Raw genomic sequence first — 13,199 nt, forward strand, 5'->3', positions numbered from 1 at the left:
CGCGGATTCACAAAAGTCACGTGCGCGCGTTCTCGTTTTACCGTGTTTGCATAAACATAGATTAAAACCATTCAAATTGCACCAAATAATGAATTATTAACAGGTTCATATAACATATACACAAGGACACGCTCTAAAAAAAGTTAAACGATAAACATATAGATTTTCTAAAATAACAATAGACACGTTAGACGTCCTCTGACGTCATTATCCGAACCACAGCACCAGGAAGTTCAGGTATATGTTCAGCAAACGAGTTTGTTTTCAGGTAACTTTCGCAGGACATCAGTGCTGAAAAATTCCGTGGACATTTTTAAAGGGTTCGCTGAAATTACAATTCATTTGCTTGTTTTTGTAGCCCGTGGCTGTAATTTATAACAAGGTATGTACTTTTTAACTTTTTAGTTAATTTAATTTGTTGAGGTGGCATGATCGTTACCGAAGTTAACTCACTGTTGAATGTTGCAGTCAGTGCGGCTACTGTGTGTAGTCGAAATATTTAATTTACACGGAATAAACCATTCATATCAAAGTATTAGTGAATGATGTGCATACACTGTGATGTACGAGAACCAGCCGGAATCTTCACCAAGCTAGTTACGCCAATGTTACACGTTACTTTTTGAAACGCAGTCAGTCAATGTTACAGAACTAGCAAAACAAAACAAACAAACAAAAAAAAAAAACTAAGGTATATGTAGGAGCTTCGAAATCAATCTATCTTATAATGATTTCCATTACACGAGAGTAGATGTTAAAACTTCATGCTGATTTGAACTCGGCTCTCGCCAAGATAAGCACCAACTAAGACGTAGCTTTACAGTAAACTAATGTGATCCATATGCGTCTCCATCCATTTACGTTTCCTTCCATATGATGATGTAGATATCCTTCTGTCTGGTGTTAATGGCTGAAGTGTAATGCTGGCTCCAGGGATCAGCTTATTTTGCCTCCCTGGCGCATCAGCACACACAACGGCTGCGATGCTGGCTCCGGGGATCAACCAAAGTGCGGCCTCCCCAGCGCATCAGCATGACAACCGTCTGGATTGAGCTAAGTAGGGTACATCTCTGGGGTTTTCAAGTGGGCACCTTCCATCCTCAGTGTTTTGTCGACTAGCCCACGACACCTCAAGAGGGCTCGACGGTGATTCTGGCGTCCCAGCATCACCCCCCTCCGTCCCCCACTCAACTCAGCCCAGCTTACTTACCTGTCCCCAGCCAGAATCTTTCCGTCTCAACCACAGCCAGTTGCTGCTCCTCTCTGCTGCTTCAGATAAGTTCTTCACTGTGCGACGCAACTCTTGGCCACTGAATCCGACGTCTCTGAGAAACCGGGTTGTAGAGTGTGCCACAAATCCTCGACAACCCACTTCCACTGGGTAAACCCGAACTCTCCATCCTCGCTGTTCCGCTTCAGTGGCTAGTTGAGCATACCGCAGTTTCTTCCTCTCATACGCCTCATCTACAGCGTCCTCCCATGGCACTGTTAACTCTACCAGGTGAACAAGGCGTGCTGATCCAGACCACAAGACAATATCTGGTCGAAGGTTAGTGGTGGCAATCTCAGGTGGAAAAATAAGCCGTTGACCAACATCTGCCAGTGGTTAAACCCCAAGTCTCCCCAGGTTTGGATGATGTTACATCATCAGTTTTTTCAGAAACCCATGGAATATTATTGTAGAATAGGTGGAGAAAACGAGGAAAGACTTCTTGGGCTATAGAATACCACTACAGCACCGGATTAGACTCAATACATATTGATTTAAAATTGTGAACATTACAACAGAAACATTGAAAAGGCCATTGAAGCTACCAGCATTTAAACAGGGAGACCAAGCATAGAGGCAGGGAACGAGGAACCTGTTTGTTCACCTTATTATGACAAGACACAGATTGTTGAGTATTGGGTCTCATGCTAGTTTGTCCATTGTTAACAAACATAAGCCTACTAAAACCAAATAAACATACGACATCATTCATCACAGACTGCTGAAAAATCCATCCCCTTCTACCATTGCAAATCAGCACAGCTCATACTATTCACCTGCTGCTAACTGCACCATCATTTTTTTTTAACCAAGCATTTTCACTTGAGTTAAAGAAACTACATGCACAGACAGTTTCTACCTAAACGAGGTCTGGGAAGTCTCCACTGGGGCCAGTAGGAGTCTCTGAATTGCAATGAGGTAATCTATCCCCATTCAGTTTTCTTCCCAAACCCTCAAGTGCTCTCCAGCCAATCCAGTTTAGCCTGTGGGCCACTAGCCAAGCTCGGCAACACAGGACAAACGGGATTCAAATCACATCACTTGCATTACTCAGCCTGCACTGCAAGCATTGGTGCTTTTACATGGGACCTGTACATTTCTTAGCATCTAGGAAACTAAACAAAGAAGGAGTCTACAATTTAATCTCTAGGCGTCACTATGAATATTTGAATTCCAGCTCTTTCCTTATACAGTATAAAAAGCAGCTACAAACCTAGTATTTAAACTGAAGCTAGTTTTGCACTGAATTCTAGTCATAGCTACACATATTCAAGCAGTATGGTCAATGGCAGTGTCCAGATATTGGACAGGTTAATTAAAGTTCAGTGTGTCAGAATTGTCCATGTTTTTAAATGGTTAATTGCTGTTGGACTGTCACTGGAATTATTGATGATTCACCCATGAATTGGGTAACACCGCAGCTGCACACTGAAATAGTTCTGCCTTTGTTCAGAATAGAGAATTTACTAAACGAAATATGATTTGAGAACTCAAAGTTTGAGAACCACTGGTCTAGATTGACTTTGTGTGATGCATAATAAAATTAAATGATAATTTAACAATGGACTATTTTATTAAGAAATAAATGATAGAGATGGTATGTATTCAGACCAACTATAAAAGCACACTTAGTTTATTCAGGAATCATTTGATGAACTACAGTGATATTAAAGGCATTAGTTTGATACCTTATGTAAGGAAAGTATCAATATGCAATTAATTTGTTACACTCTTACTCATAACAAAATACATTTAACTAATTGTACACAACTAGAGCCACTCCTACTAAAAGCTTTTCCTATAGTTATACTGTGCATTTACTAGAGTTTACCATGCTTTGTTATGTTTTTTAATATGCTTTATCATACCCCGCTGGGCTTCACAATGATTACCTATGCTTTGCCATCCCTTCACTGTGCTTTATTACACTTTGCTCTGCTTTTACTATGGGAAACTTTTATAAGGGACATGCTGTAATAAACAAAACAAACATCTATACATACAAGAAAATAGTATGTGCGACACAAGCTTGTGCAAAAACAACATTTTGTAAAATTACCTTCAAAGTATTCACAGTGGAAAATGCAAAACAATACACTAGCATAGCCTTTTAACTTGCATTGCATAAAACAAATACATAAGTAAAGTCATTCCTAGTTTTCTTTCATTTGTCTGTAGTCAAATATAAGCTAATTTGTACATTACTTTAAGTGCCCCTGCTAGCGATACATGATACTTCTACCACTTCACAACCAATACTCATTTCACATATCCACCCACTTCAGATTTTAATCACCAATTCAATCACCCAGGGATGTTTTGTGCTTCTGTTTCCAAGGTAAAAATCCATACCTCCTTATTCCAGCAGAATTTCCCATTTTAGATTTAGCTGTATTGGTGCAAATATGAAAAAGAAATGATCCTACACTTTGAGGTAATATACATTTGATGCATAAAGTTCTGGAAGCAACATAACCAAAACCAAACATTCATTTTACATAGAAATACTAAAAGAATGCATATTTGAGTTCATAAATATAAAAAATCCAGTCCCCCTGATAAAGTAACTTAAAATATTTCTGTTGCTTGATCTTTTGATTTTTATATTTCAGAACTTCAGTCCACCCAGGGTTTCGGAATGGGGAAAGAGGATCCCAAAGTTAGTAAACCTGATAACACAGCATTCACCCAGCAGAGACTGCCTGCCTGGCAGCCCATCCTGTCTGCTGGGATTGTGTTGCCCCTGTTCGTTGTTATTGGATTGACCTTTATTGGGATTGGAATCGGTCTTTTCATCACCTCCAGTAATGTTCAAGAGATTGAGGTACGACCCAACGTTTGAGTCTAATTTGGATTCTATCATGTGGCATTATTAACTGCTTTTAGCATTGCTTGGCCTACGTGATTGTTTAGGATCCTCATTCAAAATGTGGACCTTTTTCACTGATTGTCTATTGTTCTGACACAGTCGGCATAAAGAACATAACAATGCTTTGAATTTGCATCTTCTGCAACCTTTTATAATAGACTCCTAGCCTGCTATTGACCTGCCGGATTACATTTCGTTATAATCTGATAAACTATTAATATTTAACGCAGTCTGCGACTATGAGGACCTTCTGTGTGTGTTTTGTACCAACATTTCATGTTTGAAACTGAAAAGATGAACTTTAGAAACGGTGGAAAATATAACCAAAAACTTAAACCTGTATTTTTTGCATAACATTTTGAAAAAAAACTATGAAACCTCAAAACAACCCATTGCTGGATATGTGAAAAAGAAAATGATGTCGCATGTCGTAGTGTTGGAAATGTTTTTATCTATTTATTTTACAGCTGGATTATACAGGTGACCAGCAGGGGTCCCCATGTGCTGGCTGCACCACTAATGCAACAACAAATTGCAAGTGTACATTGCCCTTCAAGATAGAAAATAAATTTGAGGTACTGTAGATTAAATCTTTTAAAGTCATTTTGATAATATATATAATTACATTTAATATAATCAGAAGTAGTAAAGTAATTGGTCATTAGTGGTTGATCAGAATATACTGGTAAATGTAGTCCCCATTACAAATTAAGCACTGCTTGGCAGTTTACATACTATAAAACAAGAAATGTCAGAGGGCAAGAAATCTCTGTTTTAAAATGATATACATTTATTTTTTTTTGCTTTCAGGGACCTGTTTTCATGTACTATGGCTTAACAAATTACTACCAGAACTATCGGAAGTATGGAATTTCCCGGGATGACGACCAGCTTTTCGGAAATATCGACAGTCTAAAGGTTTGAGCGCAATTCCAATATTCTTTAAGAGGTCTAAAAAAAAATCACTATTGTTCATGGGGTCTAGTATAGGCAAAGCACACCCATCTTGCTAAAATAAAGTTATAGGGGGTGTAGCCTTGGAGTTTATCCACATGTTTGCTGCTTCTCTCAGACACATCCCAGCATCTAACTCCTATTCCATGTCCCTGAATGAAGGTTTAGTGATAGAAGCGTGGAAGTGTTGCGTATAACATTAGCAACATAGTCACAAAACTAATTTCAAGGGCTTTCCAACACCATTTATTGATGCAAGTCATTTACTTACAAAACTAGAAATAAGTAACCCAGCGTACTACAGGGGCTCCCAGGTGCATGTAATTAGTTTCTTTATAGCGACAGGGCAATATAAATAAAACAAATGTTGCAATCTTGGTGACCTGGTCCATAAACCTGTGAGGGACCACAAGTCAGATGAGGCCTTTCATTCCACTTGCTTCGTATTTGAATAGCAAATGGTTTTAGAGCTTTACAAGACTGTATCTCCCCTTTCTCTGTGTCCCTGACAAGAAAAAAAAAATAAAAGAAAGTTTATAACAGTTAAGGGTGTAATCTACAAAAAAAAAAAGTAATCTCTTTTTGGTCATATGAGTCCCAAACAAAGACCAGGAGTGGAAGGGACAACTTTGGGCACCCCTGATTTAATGTATGGTTTTAAATTTCTTCAACAAAGATTTTAATAGAACCATGCAAAATGGCCATGTATGGTTAATAAAACCATGCAAAATTGCAAAAATGTAAGGAAACAATGTGAGAATGGCAAACCATATTTTGACCAGTAAGATCATTGGCATGCTGCAAATACTCATCATATTGATGATTACGAAATACAAGTTTCATATCTATCTCCATCTAGACCTATGCGAATTATGATTACAGTACATGCAAAATATTAGATTTCTGTATTCATTGGCTGGCTGACTGACTGAGTGTGTTCCATGATGCCCCTTGTATTTCCATGACATTTCCATGTATTCCATATTTGTATTTACAGCAGAGAACAAAGAAAACCTTACACACAAAGACAACAACGTATAACCCTGTACTCGATGTAGTAAAATATGTATATTTGATAGGGGTCTATTCTGTTGATCTACAACTATGGCAAAACATTTTGCATCACCTAGAATTTTAGGATTGAGGCATAGTTTAAAAAAAATTAAAAAAATTACGAACATAATTTAGATAGTGTATCAAAGAAAGTACAAAATGATATTGCAAAAGTACCAGAAACCGTAATAGCAGTACAGTATTTCATGTTATTTTTTTCAATTGTTGTCAGTTTTTTAAGAATATGGAAAACTGAAAAGCTGTATGTAATTCAGTATGTTAACGTAACATTATTCAGCAGGTTTCATTCGATTTTCATGAAGCAACAACGTTAATTCTAGGGGGGGGGGGCGGCGCCCTATTAGTTGTTTTTAGATCGATTGGGTGTTTTTAGATCGATTGGGTGTCTAACCTCCTCATTATCATATTTTTTGGGAATTCTCCATAATTACTTACCGTCAGTGTGTGCGATCCCTGCAAACCCCACTGTTCAAGGCTCTACTTGGATCCCTTTGTTTCTTGGATGTTCGTACAGAATGAGTTAGCAAGATACCACTCTGTGTATTAATTATTGCTCATGCGTCTCTTTCCTTGTAGAGTCCAGCAAATTTTTGTTCTCCATACCAGATGGGTGCAAAGCAGATGCCAATCGCTCCCTGTGGAGCTATCGCAAACAGTCTTTTTAATGGTGAGTTTTAATTTGTTTGAGAAAATCAACTGAGACTATGTGTAGATAAACAGCTGTGTTGATAATCAGTAATTTACCTGTATAAATGTACTAGTTAATTAACTTTCAGCAACTTCAAATTTTATTTCAATAGCATTTGTAATTAAAGCAAAGAAACATAAGAAAGTTTACAAACGAGAGGAGGCCATTCGGCCCATCTTGCTCGTTTGGTCGTTAGTAGCTTACTGATCCCAGAATCTCATCAAGCAGCTTCTTGAAGGATCCCAGGGTATCGGCTTCAACAGCAATACTCTGTGTAAAAAAAGTGCTGAATGCCCCTTTATCTAATCTTCATTTGGGGACGCTGGTCCTTGTTTCTTTTTACAGGTCGAAAAAGTCCCCTGGGTCGACATTGTCAATACCTTTTAGAATTTTGAATGCTTGAATCAGATCACCGCATAGTCTTCTTTGTTCAAGACTGAATAAATTCATTCTTTTAGCCAGTCTGCATATGACATGCCTTTTAAACCTGGGATAATTCTGGTTGCTCTTCTTTGCACTCTTTCTAGAGCAGCGTTATCCTTTTTGTAGCAAGGTGACCAGAAGTGAACGCAGTATTCTAGATAAGGTATTGGCAATAAGGCATTGTACAGTTTTAACATTACTTCCCTTGTTTTAAATTCAACACTTTTCACTATATACCCAGGCATTTTGTTGGCCTTTTTTTTATAGCTTTCCCACATTGCCTAGATCAGGGCTCTTCAACCCTGGTCCTGGAGAGCTACTGTGGCTGCTGATTTTTGCTTCAACCAGTCTTTGTTACTTAATTGAACCAATTATTGGCTTAATTAGTCAAGATTAACAAGTGTTCCAGCTGTTTAGTCACTGATGATGTAAAGACACCTATAAAACCTGCTGGATAGGGGCTCTCCAGGACCAGGTTTGGAGACCCTTAGTCTAGATGAAGACATTTCTGAGTCAACATAAACTCCTAGATCTTTTTCATAGGTTCCTTCTTCAATTTCAGTATCTCCCATATGGCATTTAATCTACATTTGTATTGCCTGCGTGCAGTACCTTACACTTTTCTAAATTAAATGTAATTTGCCATGTGTCTGCCCAGTTCTGAATGCTGTCTAGATCATTTTGAATGACCTTTGCTGCTGCAACAGTGTTTGCCACTCCTCTTATTTTTATGTCATCTGCAAATTTAACAAGTTTGCTTACTATACTAGAATCTAAGTCATTAATGTAGATTAGGAATAGCAGAGGACCTAATACTGATCCCTGTGGTACACCACTGGTTACCTCGCTCCATTTTGAGGTTTCTCCTCTAATCAGTACTTTCTGTTTTCTACAAGTTAACCACTCCCTAATCCATTCGCATACATTTCCTTGTATCCCTACTGCGTTCAGTTTGAGAATTAATCTTTTATGCGGCACTTTGTCAAAAGCTTTCTGGAAATCTAAATAAACCATGTCGTATGCTTTGCAATTATCCATTGTCGATGTTGCATCCTCAAAAAATTCAAGCAGGTTAGTTAGACACGATCTCCATTTCCTAAAACCATGCTGACTGTCTCCCGGGATACTATTACCATATAGGTAATTTTTCATTTTGGATCTTATTATAGTTTCCATAAGTTTTACATATAATAGAAGTCAGGCTTATTGGTCTGTAGTTATCTGGTTTGGTTTTGTCTCCCTTTTTGTAGGTCGGTATTACGTTTTTTTCAGTCTGTCATTACAACCCTTGTCTCAAGAGACTGTTGCATGATCTTGGTTAGCGGTTTGTAAATAACTTCTTTAATTTCCTTGAATACTATTGGGAGGATCTCTGGATTTGTTTAGTTTAAGAGCTCCTAGTCCCTTTAACACTTCTACCTCTTTTATGCTAAAGTTATTTAAAACTAGATAGGAACAGGTCGACATGTGGGGCATGTTGTCCATATCCTCCTTTTGTAAAAACTTGTGAAAAGTAACCGTTTAATATATTTGCTATTTTTTTTCTCTTCATCTATGATTTTGCCATGTGTATGTCTTAGACATTTTACTTCCTCCTTGAATGTTCTTTTGCTGTTATAATATTGGAAAAACCTTTTGAAATTGGTTCTAGCCCTCTTGGCAATGTTCGATTTCTCTCTTGGCCTTTCTAAGATCTTTTAATCTCGCTAGCGGCAGAATTTTATGTTGCTGGCGCTATATGAAGTACCAAATCTGCACCCCTGCAGTCCCTAGTCACTGTTATTTTTTTCCTTCTCTTTTCAGACACCTTCAGGCTGTTTTATAAGGTTAACGAGGTCTACACTGAAGTGTTGTTGGATGACAATGGAATCTCATGGTGGACAGATTACAATGTGAAATTCAGAAACCCACCAGAAATAAATGGAAGTTTGAAAAATGCATTTGAAGGTATTTCTTTCATCAAGTTGAATTCACATACGCACAAGTTTGTAAATCGTAAAGAGCAAAGGGATGCTTTTATACTATCTACATATTTATTTATTGATTGATATTTTTAATATCCTGTTATCTGTGCTCTTCTGAAAATACTTTAATGGTGAACTTTGGTTGCTCAACTATATTTCTAGTCCTCTCCTGAAACTTTTGGTTTATTTAGAGATGTATTATGTATCCCTTTAACCGCCAACCTCCACTCATTTGACACAGTAGTATGTATAGAATCTAGCAACAGTAATGAAATATAATCTATCCACAAAACTTTCCGCATCTGCTCGCCACACTAAATGTACTAGTGATGGATAGTATGCATTGGTTACTTAGAACTGTCTGCAGTTTTGAAAGCAGACATTTCTGATGCAGTAGTAGTACATGTTTTTGTTAAAAAAATTCTTGCAAAAGGTTTGCTAAGAGTTTTATTTTATTGAACGTTTTTTTAATATCTTTGTTTTAAAGGAACAGTGAAGCCTTTGAACTGGCCCAAGCCTGTTTATGAGCTGAGCACAAACCCCAACAACAATGGATTTATTAATCAGGACTTTCTGGTGTGGATGAGAATTGCAGCTCTGCCAAACTTTAGGAAACTCTACCGTCGGATATCGGAGGGAAACTGGTCTCGAAGCTTGCCTGCCGGAAACTACAGCCTTGAAATAACCTATAGTATCCTTTGCAGTACCAAGATGAGCGGGGATCCTATCTAGTAGGAATTCAAAGCCTTGGGAGTAGCAATGGTCAGGCTTTTATTACCTCTGAAGCCTTGGTTAACATGGCCAGCAGCGTGACTTGACTGCTTGTGTATTATACTCCCATTCACAGCTAAGCAAAACACCATAATAAAATTCCTTATAATAGCTCGGGCTGCAGTAACTAGTCAACCTTCTTACATGTAGTTTAGTTTAAAAAAAAAAAAAAAAGGCTTTCATTAAAGTGATTATTCCTTGACTCCTGTTTCCCCAGATTATCCAGTGCTTAGTTTTCAAGGAAAGAAGAAAGTGGTTTTCAGCACTGTGACTTGGATGGGGGGGAAGAACAGCTTCCTGGGAATCGCCTACCTGGTTTTTGGGAGTCTTTGCATTGTCATGGCTCTCATAATGCTGATTGTATATGCAAAATATCAGGTCCAGATAGACCGTGATATGTGAGTGCGATCTCCTGCATTTATTCACATGAGGAGGATTACTTGTTGTCTTTGATCTTTAGGTAATGGCTTTACCCATCTGTGAAAGCTGCTGGACTGGATTAGTTGAATAAGTGTGGCTGGTTTTGAAACCGGTACCTCAAGTCAGGCTCATGATGTAAAAATCTAAGGAGGCTTATGTTAAGAAATGAGAGTCTAACTGTATTGGACCTCACACTGCGCTTTTCGTTTGTTCCCGACAGGGTCAGAGTCTTATCAAGATTAAAAATCACATTTAGTGATGTTGTTTTAACAGTACAACTACATTAGGTTATTAAATAATTCTTGCACTACATTAAGAAAAACCGGGCCCTGTTCATAAAAGTTACATCCCTTCTTTTGTAAGTATATGTCTGCTTTCTTTTAACGGTTAAGAAACATTAGAACAGACCGCAAAGAGAAAGAAAAAAAAAAAAAATCTATAAATAAAATGTGCTAAAGTTTTGCCTTTAATCAGGAGTTGATTGGCTCAACATATACCCCACCAGGATACCCCACAGCTGCATTGTACAGTATCAGGAAATCCACCTGGATTGCATCAAGAGCCTTTGTATTACAGGTAATCCAAGGATAACCGTGGATAGGTGGTTGATACAATCCACAGTCATTTCCCAGGGCAATAAATCAGATGTGGTTTATCCATATGGGGTATAGTATCAAATCAACCTGTGTCACAATGGGCTTGCAGTGAATTTTACGTGAACAAAAAAGCATTAACTAAATTCAGGTAAAATTCATAAAAATCATTTTGATAGAAATCCTGACAATTATACATTTCCAAATTATTTATTGTGATACTTGATAAACATGCATTTTGAAATGTATCTCTAGGCATTTTAGATGTATTTATTCCTTGCATGTTGTTGCTGATTAAGGGGGATAACCGGGTAGAAGCTCCAACCTTTATAACCGTACTGTGAAAACCACAAATCTAATCGTGTTTGATAATTCATTAGATTACAAAAAAGCAGCAGATTCAATAAAGCAGTAGGTTTAGAATTGAAAACAAAGGAAATGCGATTTCTACAGAACGCAGTAATTCATTTCTATTGGGAATTGTTAAGCGATTTGTACTGTATTTGTCTATCTATAAATGTGAAATATGCTAAGAGAGTTGTTCTTTTTTTCTACAGCAACGGATAGTACGGGGTGTGTCTTACGTTGTTTAAAAAGGTTGGGGATTCTGCTTGTCTGTCTATTTTTTATTTTCATTGTATGTGGAAGGTTTATGGTAATGTGTTTTTTACTTTTCGGTTAAATGCGGGTTAGGCATTGGATTGATCTGAGCCCTTAGTTAGAAATAATTGTCTGTTCCAAGCTTTTGCACTGATATATAACTGGTCTAAAAAAAAAAAAAAACTGAAACTGGATACTTCTCAAGAAAAAGCTAAACAAACACGCCTCCATAAAAAACATAAAACCTGGATTTCATTTTCAGATTAATACTGCTGTGGCAGGACAGCAGGAAAAATAAATGAAATTTTAAGATCTATTATATTTTTGATTTCTACTGTTGGACAGTTCAGTTTTTAAAAATAAATGTCAAACTAGGACTATACTAAAAATCAGTCCCTTTACATTTTTTTCCTAGGAAATACAATACAGTGGGCTTTTTCAAAAGTGAACTAAGTGGGGAAACTAAAACTTTTTGAAAATGTGTATGAAAATATATATTTTTTTCATTCATGAGGCTCAAAATCAGTTCAATAGGATGTTCATAGAGAATTGCTTGGTCTCTTTGTACCACTATGGTCTAGTACTTGAATAGCTCTCTGTTTACACTGAATATGATACTGTGCCTTTTGTGTTTCTGAAATAGCACAGTTCAATATTGTTCTTGTTTTTATTTTGTGGATTCTTTTAATAAGATGTGCTGCTGTACAGTACACTAAAAAAAAATCACACTTTGCACCTTTTTTAAACCAAACTGTGTACTGTAAGGGAATTCGGGGTTTTGGACTACACTGTTTTATGTGCCTTTGTTTTATATACTATGACTGTGAACTGCAGCCAACTAAATAAAACATACCTTCACTAATGTAACTTGTCTTTATTTTGCAAAAATCATGGATTTGAACCATCTGAATAAGTAGCCATCGTGCTGAATCTACTGCTTGAATGTCGGCTTAATCCCAATTGAAGGACTAACTTTGATAGAGGACTGACAGTAGATGCTCGGTTGCCAGGTGCAACAATATTCTCGAATTCACTAATGACCCAACAAGGATTGGTTTCAAAAGAGACTCAATTGGCCATTATGGAGAACATCATCAATAACATCATGACCAGTGATGACATCATAATCGTCAACTTAGAAACTGGCCGTGCAGTATTTGTAGAACAAAGATGCTAGGATGATTTTCAGTGGTCTATATGAATCCCTCAGAAGAATGTTCTAAGCCCCCAGCATGGTCCAGCATTGGAATGGAGATAACCCCAGAAGAGTTGGCCCAAATCCTACTTATCCACGCAGAAAAGCAGAAGGCTGGCTTTTCCTATCTTGCTGATATAAGGATCCTGATAGTCTGTCTAGTTGTCCTTCTGTATCTTGGTTTGTATGACATACTCAAAAGAAAGCTACTATGGCAGGTAAATATTATTATTATTATTATTATTATTATTATTATTATTATTATTATTATTATTATTATATCATGATTAAAGCTTTTCCTGGTGCAATTAATTTTTTTAATTTCTATTAATGTACCCATGATGGTTTGTAAACCTTAATTAAGTTTTAAATAAATAC

General features: G+C 37.2%; 1 protein-coding gene across 2 annotated transcripts; it reads left to right on the plus strand.

The window, feature by feature from the left end:
- The first annotated feature begins 2 nt into the window (after positions 1-2).
- On the plus strand, positions 3-12,488 carry LOC117413663 (cell cycle control protein 50B-like). 2 transcript variants are annotated; one of them, XM_034022898.3, is made up of 8 exons: positions 3-382; positions 3,883-4,094; positions 4,607-4,714; positions 4,950-5,057; positions 6,744-6,834; positions 9,082-9,225; positions 9,730-9,933; positions 10,231-12,488. In XM_034022898.3, exons 2-8 carry the CDS (start codon positions 3,909-3,911, stop codon positions 10,413-10,415), a joined length of 1,026 nt encoding a protein of 341 aa, XP_033878789.1. In that variant the 5' UTR covers positions 3-382; positions 3,883-3,908; the 3' UTR covers positions 10,416-12,488. The 2 variants fall into 2 exon arrangements, with proteins under 2 accessions (XP_033878789.1, XP_033878790.2); XM_034022899.3 differs by lacking the exon at positions 3-382 and adding an exon at positions 1,430-1,549.
- Positions 12,489-13,199: the final 711 nt, after the last annotated feature.

This window comes from Acipenser ruthenus, chromosome 25, assembly GCF_902713425.1.
Source record: "Acipenser ruthenus chromosome 25, fAciRut3.2 maternal haplotype, whole genome shotgun sequence".
NCBI classification, from domain to species: Eukaryota; Metazoa; Chordata; class Actinopteri; order Acipenseriformes; family Acipenseridae; genus Acipenser; species Acipenser ruthenus.

What these genes read in the sequence shown, in the direction of transcription:
- LOC117413663 (XM_034022899.3), top strand. Translation starts at nt 1,480, where the DNA reads ATGGCACTGTTAACTCTACCAGGTGAACAAGGCGTGCTGATCCAGACC. An exon ending in AGATAGAAAATAAATTTGAG is followed by an intron (nt 4,715 to 4,949) that starts GTACTGTAGATT and finishes TTTTGCTTTCAG; the next exon opens with GGACCTGTTTTCATGTACTA. An exon ending in CAGCCTTGAAATAACCTATA is followed by an intron (nt 9,934 to 10,230) that starts GTATCCTTTGCA and finishes CTGTTTCCCCAG; the next exon opens with ATTATCCAGTGCTTAGTTTT.